Source organism: Kogia breviceps, chromosome 1 (assembly GCF_026419965.1).
Source record: "Kogia breviceps isolate mKogBre1 chromosome 1, mKogBre1 haplotype 1, whole genome shotgun sequence".
Taxonomy (NCBI): domain Eukaryota; kingdom Metazoa; phylum Chordata; class Mammalia; order Artiodactyla; family Physeteridae; genus Kogia; species Kogia breviceps.
Genome location: NC_081310.1, coordinates 143346171 through 143362437, shown reverse-complemented (window position 1 = coordinate 143362437; position 16267 = coordinate 143346171). Strand labels below are relative to the sequence as shown.

The 16267-nt window shown below is 42.5% G+C and overlaps 1 protein-coding gene across 4 annotated transcripts in view; it reads right to left on the bottom strand.

Moving 5' to 3' along the window:
• The window catches only part of WLS (Wnt ligand secretion mediator), a 117604-nt gene extending 107746 nt beyond the window's left edge, over nucleotides 1–9858 (bottom strand). The window contains exon 1 of one of the 4 annotated variants that reach the window (XM_059046439.2): nucleotides 9169–9858. In XM_059046439.2, the coding sequence (XP_058902422.1) occupies nucleotides 9169–9274 (106 nt within the window). In that variant the 5' untranslated portion in view covers nucleotides 9275–9858. The remainder of the gene's footprint in view (nucleotides 1–9168) is intronic. The other 3 variants (XM_059046421.2, XM_067006024.1, XM_067006018.1) reach the window with 3 other exon arrangements.
• Between the last annotated feature and the right edge of the window lie 6409 nt (nucleotides 9859–16267).

The following is a 16267-nucleotide window of genomic DNA, read 5'->3' as shown; positions in this document are numbered from 1 at the left end:
GACACAGCGGATCCAAAAAGCTGCACTCATGGCAAGTGATAAGATCACAAAGCTTTAGAGTGGAATCAATTAACATACCCCAGCCTATAATGTAACGATGCCACTGGAGGGGGAAGGGGTGCTACTGCTAGGTGTGAAATGACTTGCCTATATCCAGAGACCCCAGAAGCCGGGGCATGCTCCCTTTCTCTTCCTGTGTCCTCATGTTACCTACCACACATCTACATCTCTCTGCTGCCAGTGAGCTTCTGTGGCAAGTTGTTCCAACTGCTGTAGACTTAGAAAATGGCATAACCAAGCTCTGTTAATATTGCCTATAAAGCAAAAGTAATTAACCTGGAGCAAAATGTGCATGCTTTAGGACAATGATTTAGACTCATGTTCTTTTTAGCTAGTTATCTGCAACAATATTAATGTCTACCATTTGGGGAAAGCTCATTCTGAGACATGCAGTTATAATGAGAATTCATGTTAGAAAGCAGGTTGACCTCTCTGGGCACCTTCAAACCCAAAATGAGTAATGCTTTGGGTCATTCCACTTCCCTCTGCCTTAATAGATCCATGAATCTGGAGGTGTTTGACAAAGTGGTGGTGACTCAAGAAAGAAAAAGAATAGAAAATAAATGACGTCAAGGCTAAATTCTTCCAGATCCGAGAGTAGAGAGGTTCAGGGAAATAAAAGTAGGAGAAATGGATACGGGTTAAGCAGATGGTTTCAGCAAAATGTCCTCTGGGAATCAGATCTCTGGTGGGCCTGGCTCAATGAGAAACCCAAAGGGTGCCTTATCCTCATGATAGTGGATTCCTCACTACAGTTATCCATGAAATAGGAGGCCTCTGCCCCACATCACAGTTGAGGGTGGGAGCCAAGGAGCTCTTGTGACTTATTTGCAATCACGGAGACCACGGATCATCTGCAGAGTTACAGCCAAGTTCCTCTCCACTACACGATGCTGCCCTGAGACCAGGCACTCTCTCCCTGGGAGGGGCTCAGTCCAAAACTAAAAGCAGCAGATAACTGGCCCCCAACCAGCTCTCATGAGCTTAACCTCCTTAATCTGGGGCTTGAAAAAATAAAAAACAAAAAACAGGGCTTCCCTGGTGGCGCAGTGGTTGAGAATCCGCCTGCCGATGCAGGAGACACGGGTTCGTGCCCTGGTCCGGGAAGATCCCACATGCCGCGGAGCAACTAAGCCCGTGAGCCGTGGCCGCTAGGCCTGCGTGTCCGGAGCCTGTGCTCCGCAACGGGAGAGGCCACAACAGTGAGAGGCCCACATACCGCAAAAAAAAAAAAAAAAAAAAAAAAAAAAAAAAAAAAAAAACACAAAAAACTGAACCAATCATTTACAGACCGGTTACCTTCTTCATAAAGAAAAATCATAATGCCTTGCCAAAACAAATGTAATAACTTGGCATCTTCTTTCAATTTCTTCTGCTTTCTTGGAAATGTGTATTTATGGATAAAGCCTCTTAGTTAACCCAGGGAATTAACTAGAAGATTAAGAAGGCCCTATAATTCCTGTGGGCCAGTGAAGAAAGAACACCCTTTACCAGGGAATATTAAAAGAATAGAGTAGAAAAGAAAAAGACAGAGCAGAAATTGCGCTTGAAGCCCAGGATTTAAACAGGCAAGTAGAGAGAAACACTGGCTCAGCTTTGGAGGAGTGGGTGACATGGGAAGTAGATTTTGGAAATCCAGGCATAAGTTATGTCCCAAAGAGACGTTCTCATATGTTTATAGGGGCCTTAATTTTCCTTTCCTGAATCCATATTCTACTCCTATCTCCCTCCTCCACACCCACATTCCCCTCTCTTGTATTTAACAGCTATATTCAGGACCTATTGTGTATGCTAAGTCTAGCTGGCATTCAGGTCGAAGCAACTCTTTGACAAGTTTTCAATTACAACTCTCAGTTACTCTTTGCTGTGTGTAATAATTTCTTCTGGTGGCGGGGAGCTGGGGTGTAATTTCCTCAGGTTCAGCCCTCTTCAGCATGGCCTGCAAGCACTGGCCAACATTTACAATAGCTGGGGAAGGAGGTTAATATATTTTAGGAATTGGGATAATTTGTATAGGAAGTAACTAGGTCAGTGAATAGTACCCAGGCAGTGATGGGAGTATGTGGTCTGGGAAAGGCGTAGAAGCAGAAAAAGCCAGTCTGAGCTTTCATCTTCTATTGAATCTGTGTAGAATGTTTCATCACACTTGACTCTTTGTTTCCCATAGAAATTGAAGGAACAATAGGAGGAGAGTGGCATTAGACTTGAGAGCATGGCTTGATTCAGTTCAGGATCATGGGCTTGAATGCCAGCCCTCTTATTTACCATCTCTGTTAACTCTGAAAAGTTCCTTAAGTGAGCCTCACGTTCATCTGAAAACTGGAGAAAGTACCTGTTCCTCTAGGTTGTTATGTTCATTAAGTGAATCAATACATGTAAAATGTTTTCCATAGTCACCCAATAAATCTTCAAAAAAGCAACAAATCGTAATTAGCCAAATCCCTCACTACTGGTCAGATGACACTCTGATTATTCCTTTTGCTCCTCAACAAAATTTAATTATGGGTGGAACATGGTAGGGTGGGAGGGATGGAGGGGAGGGAGAGGTAGTGCTAAAGGGCTAAAGAACCTTAGGATTTCTGTATTCTAAAACAAATGAGTTGCTCTTTTCTGTTATTTATCAATTCTTTTTGATTAGCCCTATTATGAAAAGGGAAAAATGCAAAACGTTTCATCAAGTTTGAGAACTTAAGTGCCTCAAGCTCCTCCTCTCCACTCCCATCCCCATCCAGGCACTTTTTCTGGGAACCATCCACATCTGGCACACTTGTCTATTCTATTGTGCCACTGTTACAACACCTCAGAGAAAACAGAAGACAAATGAAATAGACATGATCTTTTCACATCTTGATGTTCTCTGTCTCCCTTCATCTCTTAAAAGTCTCTATCAAAACTGAGGGCAGTAAATCTCTCAATAGAGAAAATCCAACAGCACTTTTTCCAATAGGACATGTACCTATTCATGGTGTCAGCATGGAAGCCTCCAGTTTGAAATGCCCTCATTATTATGCATGGGTGTATATATAAACAAAAATTATCCTTTGGGGAAACTGAATTTTCAACTTTCAGTAAGAGGCTCTTCTTTCAACTGTTCTCACTGCCAATCCACACCCTCTAAAAAACCTCTCCAACCTCAGTTGATTTCTTCTCTCCTCTGCCTTTGAAAGAGTCCAGACTTAAATAACTGTATAAATATGTTAAAACCACTAACTAGAGAAAATAAAATTGAGTAATCTTCCTTAAGGTAGCAGAACTCAAACACTTTGTGGCTAATGAACTTGGCTGCTCAGCCAGTTGGATTATTCATAGAATTATGGGGACTGGTTAGAACCTGTAAGAAATTGGTTGGACTGGCATATATAGACTTCTCAGAAGTTGTCCTCCCTTATCTGGGTCAAGGCTCTAATTTATTAAGTACAGCTGGACTCCATTTCACTTATCATCAGATTTGATACTTTTTCTTTTAACATATTACCTGTTGATTAGAAATGAGAAATTAGTTGCATTTGCAGTGTTACTTATCATGTCTGTCTACATTCAAACCATTTCTATTCAGCCCTAGAAGGCAAGGCTTTAGGAAGTAGGGTCAGGAGCACCTAATGGTTGATAATTCTGGATTGACTGGAATCCAATCCGAGTTTTGACCCTAACTAGCTAGGTAATCTTGAGCTCTTTTTCTAGATCTTTCTGTACCTCAGTTTACTGATATGTAAAATGGGTACAACAGTACCAATGTGGCAAGGCTTTGCATGAATCAAATTAAACAGTCTAGCACATGTACATATTTAACACATGTTTAGCATTATATTGTTCTATTAATATGTTAAGATGAAATATTAATATAACTATTTGATGACATAATTAACAGGGCTTCTCATTTCACATGTTCTCAAATTCCCAGTAAATGAGAATTATCATGATATTAAAAACCTCATCATAAGAAATCTTTGGCTAGTGAACTTGGATTAAGAGGGACTCTTTTCTACCTCTGGCTCCCCGAGGTTACTCAGGCTTCAAGTCCCCTCTTTCCTAAGCCCTAGTCAGCATTGTAGCCCTATGCTGGGTACACATTAGGCTCTAATCAACATTTTGCACATTAGGTAGATAACATATATGAGCTCTAAGCTAAGGACTTTCACACAATTCCAAATTCTAAATCTCCATAGAAACACCTTTATGAGGAAGATAAGGTAAGAATCTTTCCTCAGTCTACATGGATTAAAAAAAAAATTTTTTTTTAAGGCTGCACTATTGCAAAATGTCAACTAGCTAGGAAAGGATTTGAGTCTAGATCTGGGTTCCAGGCAGGGGACTTGAAAACCTTACAAAGCCACACTATTATCTCAAGGAAATGTTTCTCACTTTGAACAGGGAAAAGGGAAAGTTCCAATAGAAGCCTAGACAGGCTGTACTGAATGATTAGATGAAAGCATGATGAGAGACTGTTAGCACTAGCATGACTTTGTTGCAATAATCAAGTAGGTAGCTTAGATAGTTTTTTAAAAGTCAAATAATGTAATTTCAATTACAAAAAATTTCCCACCCTTTACAAAAGAATTTTTGAGGTTGCACAGTACTTCCACAAACCATATTAGATACTCTGATAGTTAACAAAGAAAAAAATAACATGGTTTAGTCAGATATGAAATTTTACAAAATAAGAATCAAATACAGAAAAATATGGAGTAACATCAACCAAAAGCAAGTTCATTAGTTCTTTTCTCAACAGATATCCAAACACTGCAGGACTGCCAAGTATTGCATTATTAATACATGTTAAAATGTAATAAATACCACAACAAGTTTAAAACCTAATATATTGGGAAGCAAACACTTAGATACTTTGCATAACTGTAATTTTATTTAATTTCTTAAAATCCTGCCCCTTTCAAATAAGTGATAGTAGCAGAAACAAAAACTCTTCATATGAATGGACCACAATCAAAACCATCCATAGTTTCCATTCAAACAATAATAGCACAATAATATGGGCTATATCATTGAAAAACAGTAGATAAGTCCATGCTAAAATTGAGAAAACTGATTATACATGTGTGTATATATGTATGTATATTCTACATGTATACACACATGTAATATTCTCAGCAATAAAAAACAAGAAAAGGCTGCTCACATACTAAGCCTTTGAAAGAAAGCAATCCTTCCTAAAAAAATAATGGGCAATTTGTTGATACTTATTTGGGTTTAAGTTTGGAATATTCTAATTTATGGGTATGCTTAAAACAATGCAATAATTTTCTATTCATCCAATCCTGATCTTTATACTCTTACCAGTTTTAGAACAGGTGGGAACGGTGACCTGCTTTTCCAACCATTATATCTCCCAGACATGACTAATTTGAAGCTGAGCAAATTGCACATAATAGGCCAGGGAATCAAGTTCATGATTTTTAGTCGGCTGCACTCTTGTTTCAGCACACATGGTCTCCTTCCCCTCCCCCCTTCCACCACCCCTGCAGCTGCTTCTCCATGAACTAAACTCACCAAACGTGAAATCAAAGGAAAATTATTTTTTACATTTTCTGCAGGCTTATTTTTTAAGGAGGTTAAAGATTAAGGTATATCTCTAAAAATATTTTCTTTTCCTTCAGGGGTTCTTAAATTTTTTAATGAATTCTAAATACAAAATAAGTTAGCCACTTAAGAAACCTCAATACATAAGAAAACAATCAGATGCATGATTTTATAATGACTCAAAGTTTTTACAAAAGCATGGCATAATTCAGTGAATTCTTAAGTACCCCAAATTCTACCACATAAGATATTGCTTTCCAGAGACTTCTTGAAAAATCCCACTAAAGGCTTAGCAGTATACAGACCCTGGCATAAAACAAACAAACAAAACAAGCCCCAAAACAAACAAAAAAAACCTTGGTTCTAAGAAGGCTGTTGGAGCAGGGGAAGATTTAAACTGACTAAACCAAAACCCAATCCCTCTTATTTCCTTTTTACCTAGTGTTTAAATTTTTCCCCATCAATTCTAGAAGGCTACAACCAAACACCAGTCTGAATGTCACATAAAACTTAAGCACTGAAAAATTCATACAATTTCACAACTGAAAGGAATCTTAAACTCATCAACCTACCGATGAGGAGACTGAAGCCTGTTGGTTAACTGAAAAAGTGCCTGTCACCTTGGGTGCGTGTGGTTTGTCATTATTGTTTGGGGGTGGTGGTTGATTGTTTTTGTTTTGCATCTGCGTGTGTGGAGTACTTACACCCTTACCATCAGGAGCTTTGCCATTCGGATCCTCCCCTTTCTAGGCTGTCATGTTTCCTTTCATCTAGGACAACAGTGATCAAAAAGGAACAATATATACCAAGGCCAATTCAAAGTGAAGATTTCACTTTCTCACTTGGCCTCTGCAGATGAATTAGAAAGACACTGCACACCCAAGACACCGGACTTCCTACGGATCAATAGGTTTGAGCAGTGAAGAAGTTCTCTTCTCACTGGGGAGCGTGGAAGAGGAGGTTTCTGGACTTTACTTAGACTTTCCAGCCTACACACTTCTTCAGCTACTGATTCCACTCACTCACTTTCCTGAAGTTCCATCCTTTGCTTAGTTTCACCTGCTTTCCAGTTTAGGAAAGTTTGGTGGGAAAACATATCACTTACCTTTTGTTGATATTTATTTCCCATGTTTGGGTCTTATAGCATAAGTAAGTTCTTAGATTTGTTTAACAGCAAAAACAAACAAAACAATTACTCTATAACTGGTTGAGGTAAAGGCTAAGCCACTATTCAAGTGTTGCGGTGAAATGGATCTGATCTTTTCAGCCTTCAGGCCAGAACTAGAGACATAGCCTTGGCAACTGAGGAAGGAGGAGAGGTACGAGGTAAACGTACACAACAATTTCCCCCAAGAAGTGTTATACAGATAGTTTTCTTTTTCAAGCAAAGATGGAATTAAATCAGTTGATTTACTGAGGGGAATCTAGACCTATCACTAACTTGAGATTGTTATCAGATACGGTCACTAATCAAGTTCTCAGGGAAAAACCACCTTTGGCACCACTTACTCCAAACAAACCCCTCTTTGAACCTACAACTGTTCTGATCCTATGGCAACTCCAATGTCCAGCAGCCACTCACCAGTGCCCTTGGACCTTCTCCACAGTACTAAAATTCCAGAAATTATGCTAGTTCCAGAAGTGCCCTAAGAAACCTACAACAGTGGATAATGGGCTAGATCGACTTTAGAAAAAGAAACACACACCAACAAATACCAGGGAACTGTGTAATGGTTCATTGCTTGTGCAAAAACCTCAAAGAGGATGAAGGTCAGACAGGGATAATAAGCCAATTTAATTCTGAAAGCACTAGGTGCAAGCAATTTTAATTATGGTCTGCCACTGAAATCACACAAGATCCAATGGCATCTAACTGCAACTGCTCATCAAGGGAGACAAGAGGTGTAATTGTAACCGCTGCATAATCACCGTGAGGGCACAGAGAAGGCTGCCTTCAGCTCGCAGTAGAGAATGTATTAAGAGCCTCGAAAAATCCAATACAGGGAAACATGGAGATTGCACGTAGCTAAACAGGAGCTCCTAACGGGAGGGGTGGGGGGAGGGTTCCAGGAATAAAAAAGATTAAGCTGTTTGACCCAAATTGAGGATACGAGCTTGGAAAACTCTGAACCTCCTTCTGCTTTGTGGATACACACACAGCGAAAGGCACGATCTCCTCCAGAAATTTCTCTCCTTGGTGAAGCTTCACCCACTCTCCTTTGTTTAAACAATTAGCTTGGGTGTTACGGTGATTTACAGAACCAGACTGCCTTTCATCTGTTCCCATCAAACCCAAGTCTGGAGACAAAACGCCAGGCACAGGACTCGAGGTGCCCAAGCCTGTGCAGCTCTCACGACCACGACGACACCCGCGCCGCGCGAGCTCCGGAAAAGGGACGCGCGCAGAAAGCCCCTCCGTAGACTCTCCACTCCGCAAAGTTTTACAGATCTGCGAAATACGGAAGCCAAGCCTCTCATCCGCACCCGTGGCGAAGTTGGCGCTGAAGTTTGCGCCGGGACGTCCTAAATCTCGAGGGTAAGGGGAAAGCGAGTGTGCGGAGAGGCGGGACGATGGATGGAGATGGAGACACGGCAAGAAGAAGGGAGTATTTTTGAGTGGAAGGTCCGTGAAACCATCTTCTTCACCCGGAAGCGTGTTTGGCTCGAGAGGTCCGGGCGATGCACGCCAGGGGAGGTCTCCCAGGGTGGGAGCTGTCACCTGCGGGGGGCTGCGGCGGGGGCGCAGGCCGCCCTCCTAGGCGCCAAGGCAGGACCCGGGGCTCCAGACTCACCGGCTCTCGGAGCTCTAAGAAGTGGGGGAGGGGAGATTCGCGAGAGGGCGGGAGGCCAAAAGCAACACCTTTCTGATACGCCTTTCCCCTCCGACCTCTCCAACTTCCCGCAGCGCCATCCAAGGACTTTCTCCAACCCTACTTCACCCCATCCAGGCTCCGGGCCAAGGCTCGGACCTTGCGGACGGCCACGGCGGGGCGTGGGATGAGAGTGCGACGAGGAAGCCGAGGGCACGAAGGTCAAGACCCAAAATGCAAACTCTCAGCCCCCAGCTGAGTCAACCCAAAGCGTTTACACATGCAGAGATCACAGCCCTGTAACAGGGCTCTCTGGGTTTGCGCCGGGCGCAGTTCTCTGACTCTTCAGTTGTTCCTAATAAAGTCGATTACGTTGCCCTCCGGGAGCTGATTGGGAGGGAAGCGAGAGGAAAAGGGGGGGAACGCGGGAAAAAGCGGGGGGAGCGGCAATCAACTTTGTAACCCAGCGCTTCCTCGCGCGATCCGTCGCCATGCTTAAGATTCCCACCCCCGCTACCCCCCTCCTTCCTTTCAAGTGGATACTGAAACTAGGCCAAAACTTTTCCCCCTCCTTTTCTCTTAGCCACTAGACTGGATTGTGCCCCACGGAGCCCCATGGAGCTCTGCTTTCTTAAGCACAATAGCCGGACTAATTAGATCATAGAAGCAAGGCAGTGATACTGTAACAAGTAGCCGAAGAGGCAAAGAGGGAAGGGGCCCGAAAAGAGAGAAAGGGGGAAAAGTTTGCAGCTCTCGCACTTACCAATCAAGCCTCCCACCAGAAAGGCGATGATTTGGAACAGGAGCAGAATCCCACCGACAATGCATAGCTTCTTGGTGCTCATGTTTTCTATAATTGCCCCAGCCATTTTTGCGCCCCCCTTTTTCTTTTCTCCTTGAAATAAATGTTTTAGGGTGTGCTTTTTGCTCCCTTTCCTCTCACGCTCCCTTCTCCCTCGCCTCCTTTCTGGGCGCTGCAAAACTTCAGGGTTGCGGGAGCGCGGCGAGGATGGGACCGGGACGGAAGGCGCCCGCACGGATTCCCCCGGCACAGCCGGCTCGGGCTCCCCCAATGCCAGGAGCTGTGATTGTGGCCGCTCCGCCGCCTGTGGACGCTTAAAGGAGCAGGGAAGCGGATCACATGACGCCGCCTCCCTCCCTTTCTTCCTCCCTCCCTCTCGCGCTTCCTCCCTCCCTCCCTACCTCCCGCTCTTCCACTCCCTCTTGCCCGCCAGTGCGGGGCTCCGAGCTCTGGCGGGTGCTGGTGTCCCGCTCCCGGGTCTGGAAGGCAACCTGTCCCGCCAGGGGCTCGTGTGGTTTGGGGTTGATGTTGTTGTTTAGTGGGTTCCCCCTACTCCGCTTCCCACACGTTTCCTCTTCTGGTGCGAGATGTAAATCCCCCGTGGGCAGCTCGGCAGACCTTTAACTTACGCGTTGACTTTAGGAAATGGTCCCCACCCCCAACTGCTAGAACTCTCTTTAGGAAAGAGGAGGAGAATTTTTTTAAAGGGACCCAATAGATGCTTAAGGCAAAGCACGGAGATGCGGAATAAAGTCGCAGCTGGGCTTCCTTCTGCCTGATCCCAGCCTCGTTATTGGGCAAATACCCAGCTAAATCCCCCCACTGCACCCCTTGGGGAACCCTGCGCTCCAGCCAGATCAGACCACTGTTCATTACCACATTATCCCCCCACTCCATAGGTTTCCAGAGCCTTAACCCTGACTCTTGCCTTGAAAGAAAATATATTCTACCCCATCGGAGTTTTAAATCTCATTTAAAAACCAGCTCGCCTGAAAAATCTTTCTTACTTTCTAAACCACCTCCTTTTAATATCTCCGGGCATTAAGCCCTTACAATTCCTGTGTTTACGTTCTTACCTCCTATTGCAAGGACTTGTGTGTACACGTTTGTCTCCACCATTTAGCTGTAAACTCCTGGGGGATAGGGACCGAGTGCTCTTCATCTTTGTGCCCCCCGTGGTGCTTAACAACATTCTAGCTCTAGTAGGTCCTCTGTAAAGTTTTGTGTAATGAATAAATAAGTGAATGTGAAAGCAAGCCCACGGTGTGCATTTCAAAAGCCTGAGCCCTTATTTGCCTTAGAGGGAACACATATTAAGTTACAATGTTTGTCCTCTCTTTGTAAGGATATATTTATATTTATGCTTAACTTCCAGGGGCAAAGGTAAGTGGGACTCTAGAGATTTCCTGCTCCATCAAGTCTAAATTCCTGGGCCTGGCTGTTCCACGTTACATAAACTAGCCACTTGGCCAGTATAACTCACATTGCCCAACAGACCCTTGGTTTGGTAACATCCTATTCTCACACATACACAGTTTCCACCACCCACCACCCCTTACATGCCTGGTTTCTTGTCCCTCGCCTCCACCTACACCCTCTTCATGCCAAGGGAAATATCCCAAATCCTGTCTCCTCCTCTACTCTGTTCCTGATTTCTCGGTGCCCTTATAGAAGATGCCATGCAGGTTACACTTAATAGAAGTGTTCGATTCTAATCTCCAGCTAGACCAGGAACTCCTTAAGGACAGGTGCCAAACCATACGTATATAAAATTCCATCTCCTTGGAGTCTAACAGTTTTTAACAGTTCTGGGGATACAGTTGCTATTTATTTATTCTTTCCTTTAACCCTTTAACCAATAGGCACATATTGCACCCTTAACTTGTCCCAAGTTTTCTTTTCTAAGCACTTGAGGATACCAAGATGTGAAGACACTTGCCCTTGACCTGGAGGAGCCCCAGAATAGCTGTTATTCACTGAATAGTGATTAACCATCTTTACTTTAAAGAACAGCAGATCAAATGGCAAATGGTCAGAAATAGACAGAATTGTTGTGAACAATAGCGGTCAACACTTTGGTACCCAAACATAGATAGACCAGCGTGGGTTATTTTTGCATTCTTTCTTTACCTTTTCAGAATCTTACATCATTTTTTTCCCTGTCACAATTGGTTCCAGAGCATCATAAAAAGAAGTAAGAATGTCCTTCTCACCTTACTGCTAGTTAACTCCACATTCTGTGTTCTCATCTCAACAAGCTGGCAACTTCCACACATTTAAATAATAATGCCTTAGGGTTAGAATTCCTTTTTTTTAATATCAAGGGATATTTCTAAAGTAAGGTTGACAGAATTCAATATCAAGATTTACTCTCCATTTGATATTACATTTCACTATTTAAGAAGAAAGAAATGGGTGTCCCACGTACTTCAAGTTTGAATTGGATCCATAGATATTCTTGGCTAGTTGCACTGGTTTATTCATTTAAGATTAATGAGTCCTCAACTCATTTTTCTATCAACTGCTACAACACACCCCATCCCCGTAGCTCCCAAATGCATCTCTTCAGAGTAACTGGCTTAACTCCTTATGTTCCAGTGTCCATATCTGGAAACCAGAGGCTTGGGATAAAATACTGGTTCACCACAAATATGATCCCCTATTTTGAACAGGTACTTATATAACCATTTTTATTAAAACGAGATATTTCTAAGTGCTAATAAATGCTTCTAGCTTGCCTGAGATTACCAATGTTGCCAAACTGAGTGTAGGGCAGACAACATGCAATATTAATATTCATCACCACGAACTGCTTTAAAAAATTCACAATGTCTATTATGTCTTTATGAATATTAAAAGTGACTTATCAGATCCTTATTTCCCAAGGGAATAACACACATGAGTAGAAAAGAGCATGAGTGTTGGAGTCTGCTGGATCTCGGGTATAGCCTAGATCCCAGCTCTCTGCCTCTTGCTCTGTGAGATCACCATAAACCATTACACAGTCATTTACCCACTCTGAGGCTTAAGTTTCTCATCTGTAAAATGGAGATCATAATAGTACCTACCTCATGGTATTCTTGCAAGATATGATGATGATGATGATAACGATGATTATATTTAGGAACCCTTAGAAGAAAACGAAAACCTTGTGTTAAAAGACTAGTAAAACTGATCACTAATTGGTTCTTTCTCAGCTCTAAAATTTTATCATGTTATAATTATTTTTGGAAGCATATTTTAGGAGCAGTCTGGGTGATTAACTATTTGACAAAAGTGCTAATAAGGCCAACATCTAGTACTGAACTCTGAACAACACTCAGTGAACCTTAAATATAGATATTCTATTCTAAAAACTGTACCCAATCACCAGTAAAACACTTTTTTGGAGTCATGAGGTACATTGTCCAAAAGACAGATAATCCAAGGATGCAGTCCAACTCTGCCAACTGAAACTGATCTTTCCAACTCCATGTCACTAGACTTTAAGTTGGGGATCCTGATTTATCCATTGATTTACTTGAAGGGTTTGGCATATGGAAGGTCATAAAGATTGCAGTGCATATTTATTGAATGGATGACTGAATGAATGAATGAACGAACGTATGAATAAATGAATATCTAACTGAAGGTGGATTCACTGCAATTCCTCCCCCTCTCCCAACCCCCATTCCTGTATGGCGTTCATTGACTACATGCCTCTCTGGCACATTTTCCTGCGCTGAAGTTTGCATATCTATCTATATATGTGCTGTGTTATCACCCATGGCTGGCAAGCTCCTTAAAAAACAAGAAGATATGACCTGAGCCTTTGTGTCTCCCACAGCCCCAGCACAGCAACCCCTCGCACAGAGTGAGGCTCAGTTCCTCAAGTTGAGAAAGCCCCCTTTGGAAGCCAAGGGTGGCATATCATGACTGTCATCACAGTAAATGTAACATAGAAATACAAAAGAGTTGCACCTACCTACTCAAACACGTAATTTACTTCTCAGAGGGACCTAACAAGAGTAATAGTCCCACTCCGAGGCTTCTCATTCTCATAAATAGCTTTTATCCATAAATGGCATCCCCGCAGCTCCTCCGTTGTTGGTATTTTCTCACAGTTAGTGCCTGTGAATGTGAGCAGGCATTTGGGGTTCACACTCTATTATTCAGTGTCACTTTTCTCCCTCACTCTGTCTCTCTCCCTGAATGTGTGTGTGTGTGTACATATATATATATATATATATATATATACATTCAGTTTCTTTTAAAATGCTTATTTTTTTTCCACACGGAACCACCCTTCCCTTCTTTCTCTGAGTCCCATTGTCTTGTTTCGTGTATACACACAAGACCCTTCCCAGCACCCCCCTTCACAGGCTAACCTTGGGTAGGAACTATGTAGAACCCAGAGCTTGGAAGACCAGTATTTCAACCTGATCTTTAGATGAATTTGTTTAATTAATAAATACCCTGCCACCCCTCCCTTTTTACACATCAGCACCTGCCCTGAAGTTCTCCATTTCACTTTTTCTTTTACATTCCGCATACATTTCAGACATTAGGCTTATTCATGCCCAACTTTAAGTCTTACTAATTGTGTAACTAAACTTGAGAAAATTACTTACCTTTTTGATATTTATTTTTCTTATTTCTTAAAATATAAAAAAAAAGATGATCATATAACCTCATAGTTTGTGGCGAGTATTAAGCAAATTAATGTTACAAAGTGCCTAGCACAGAGCCTGGCACAAAGTGGGCACTCAAAAACATTTTGCATGTTATAAAGGAGGAGATTTCTGTTCCCAGATAGAAAAAAGCAAACAAAATAACCCCAAAGAACTATGAAACACCTAATTATTGTCTCTTATGAAATTGTCTCTTTGAAATTGCAACCCGGAAGGGCAGGTAAGAAACTTTACAGGTTTCCGGAGGCCTCTGGTGGGAGGCAGCTGACAACTTGAAGTAGCCAGCCAGCACCCTGCTGCTTCCCAGGCTTGAAAGAAGCTTCGGCAGAGAGCAGACATGCCTCCAGTGTTTAAACCTCAGAGGTCACACATGCTGGGTTCCTGGAGCAGAGGTGGAGGAAAGGGCTTTTTCTCTTAGCGTGTTTTCATAGCCTGTATAAGCCTAATGGGGTCTGAGCTGACTGCTTCCCCGACTCCGCATCCTTTCATGACTGCTCTCCCTCCCCATCTCACCTTGTACTCTGTCATGCTCACAAGCTCCTTTCCATCTTCCCCTCCCCACCGAGAGTGACAGTCAGAAGAGAACCTGGACAGTGAGATCCTATGATGTGTGGACAACCCTCAACACCGTGGCACAGAGTCAGCACACAAATTGTGCTGAATGAATGAACGAATGACAAATGAACATGTCGCAGTTCCTGGCTGTCCAGGGGTTCAAGAAGGCCCCCCACAGGTGGCCAATGGCAAGAAGAGGGGCTCAGACTTAACGTCAGCCCTAGACCATCTGGGGTGAGAATAGGCCCTGACTTGGACCAAAGCCCAGTCCTTACCCCATGTGAATTGTAAATTAGCTCAGAATCATCACTAAGCAGCTCAGCATGAAGGACAATCTCCAATAAAAACAGCTTCAGGCATCTATGTGTAATGTGGGAAAGTAAAGGTTGTATGAGAATAAAATACGTTAAAGTCAAGGAACTCCATATTTCTACTTCCCACTAGCCAAAGGAAACTAGGATGACTGGGAGTGAGGGAGGGCAGGTAATTCCCTAAATGTCAGATACATGGCAGCAAATAGCACCTAATAATAACACCAATAATTATAACAGCAACAACAACAAGAACTTATATTGCTTCCTATGTACCAAGCACTCCATGAAATGCTTTACATATGTTATCACCATTAATGCACGTGACAACTTTTGAGGTAGGTACTATTTTTATCATTTTTAAAAGGGGAAAGCCAGTTCAGAGAAGTTAACGAATAGTCCCTCGGCCACAGAGCTAGTAACATGGGAAATTAAGAGTCTAAAGTAGATGCAGCACTCCATTCATTCAATCACCAAATATGTACTGAACTCCTCTAAGTGCCAGGGGCTGATCTAGACCCTGGGGAAGAGCAGTGAGCCCAACACAGGCCTTGCCCTCAGGCAGCCTACTTTAGAAAGCTCACTTCAGAGCCTAGGTTCTTACCTCCTTTATGTCAGCCATGCCCTTTGAACTTATCAAAGAAAGAACCCCATAAGGCTGTGGAAGTGAGTAGAAATCATGTTGTCATTGGGCTGAGGGGCCTAACTCCTACTTTCCCATGTTTCCCTCCGGAGACAATCATTCAGAAACCCCTTTTCCTGCCAATTCTGAGAAAGGCCCTGTTTTAGTGTTTTTCAGCTACTACTTAGTTCATACACTCAACTCTGTTTTTTTCTTCAGCACCTTACTCTCACTCAGGTCAAACTCCCTCCAATAAAGCCTTAAATCTTTGCAATTCTTTCCTTGCTTGGATCTGCCACTAAGGCTTTTCCAAGCTGAAGATCAATTTTCAAGTCAAATGACTCATGGAAGAAATTGTTAAGCATGATTTCACAGTGTTTTGAGAACATCCTTGAAGAATATACATTAGGAAAAGACATTCAATGCACAAAATTAATTTGGGCTTAGCTAAGTTGCAGATTGAGTCCTAAAATATTTTTGTTTGATATTGTGTTGTCTCTACAAAAAGTTTCAAGTTGCTTTATAAATATTATTCATCTTACTGTATCATTTATATGGGTAAAAATTCCTACTTCTGATATATGTCTTACCTTTCTAGGAAATCTGATACCTGAAGCCTGAATGATTTGATTATTTTTTTATTTATTTCATAAAGATTTATTATACATTTACCATCTGCCAAGTGTCTGGCAAGTGCTGGGATACAAATTCAAAAAGGACAGATATACTCTTACTCTCGTAAAGTTTATAATCTCAGGTGTGTCCAAGGATCTTGGTGATGCAGTGGCTCTATTAGCCAAGATAGTAAGCCCTAAAGAATCACTGGTGTAAGATGCATGGAAGACACTCTGATCTGAGAAAGAGAAAGGGAATGTGCTCTGAGAAGGGGTGTGCCTTCCTTG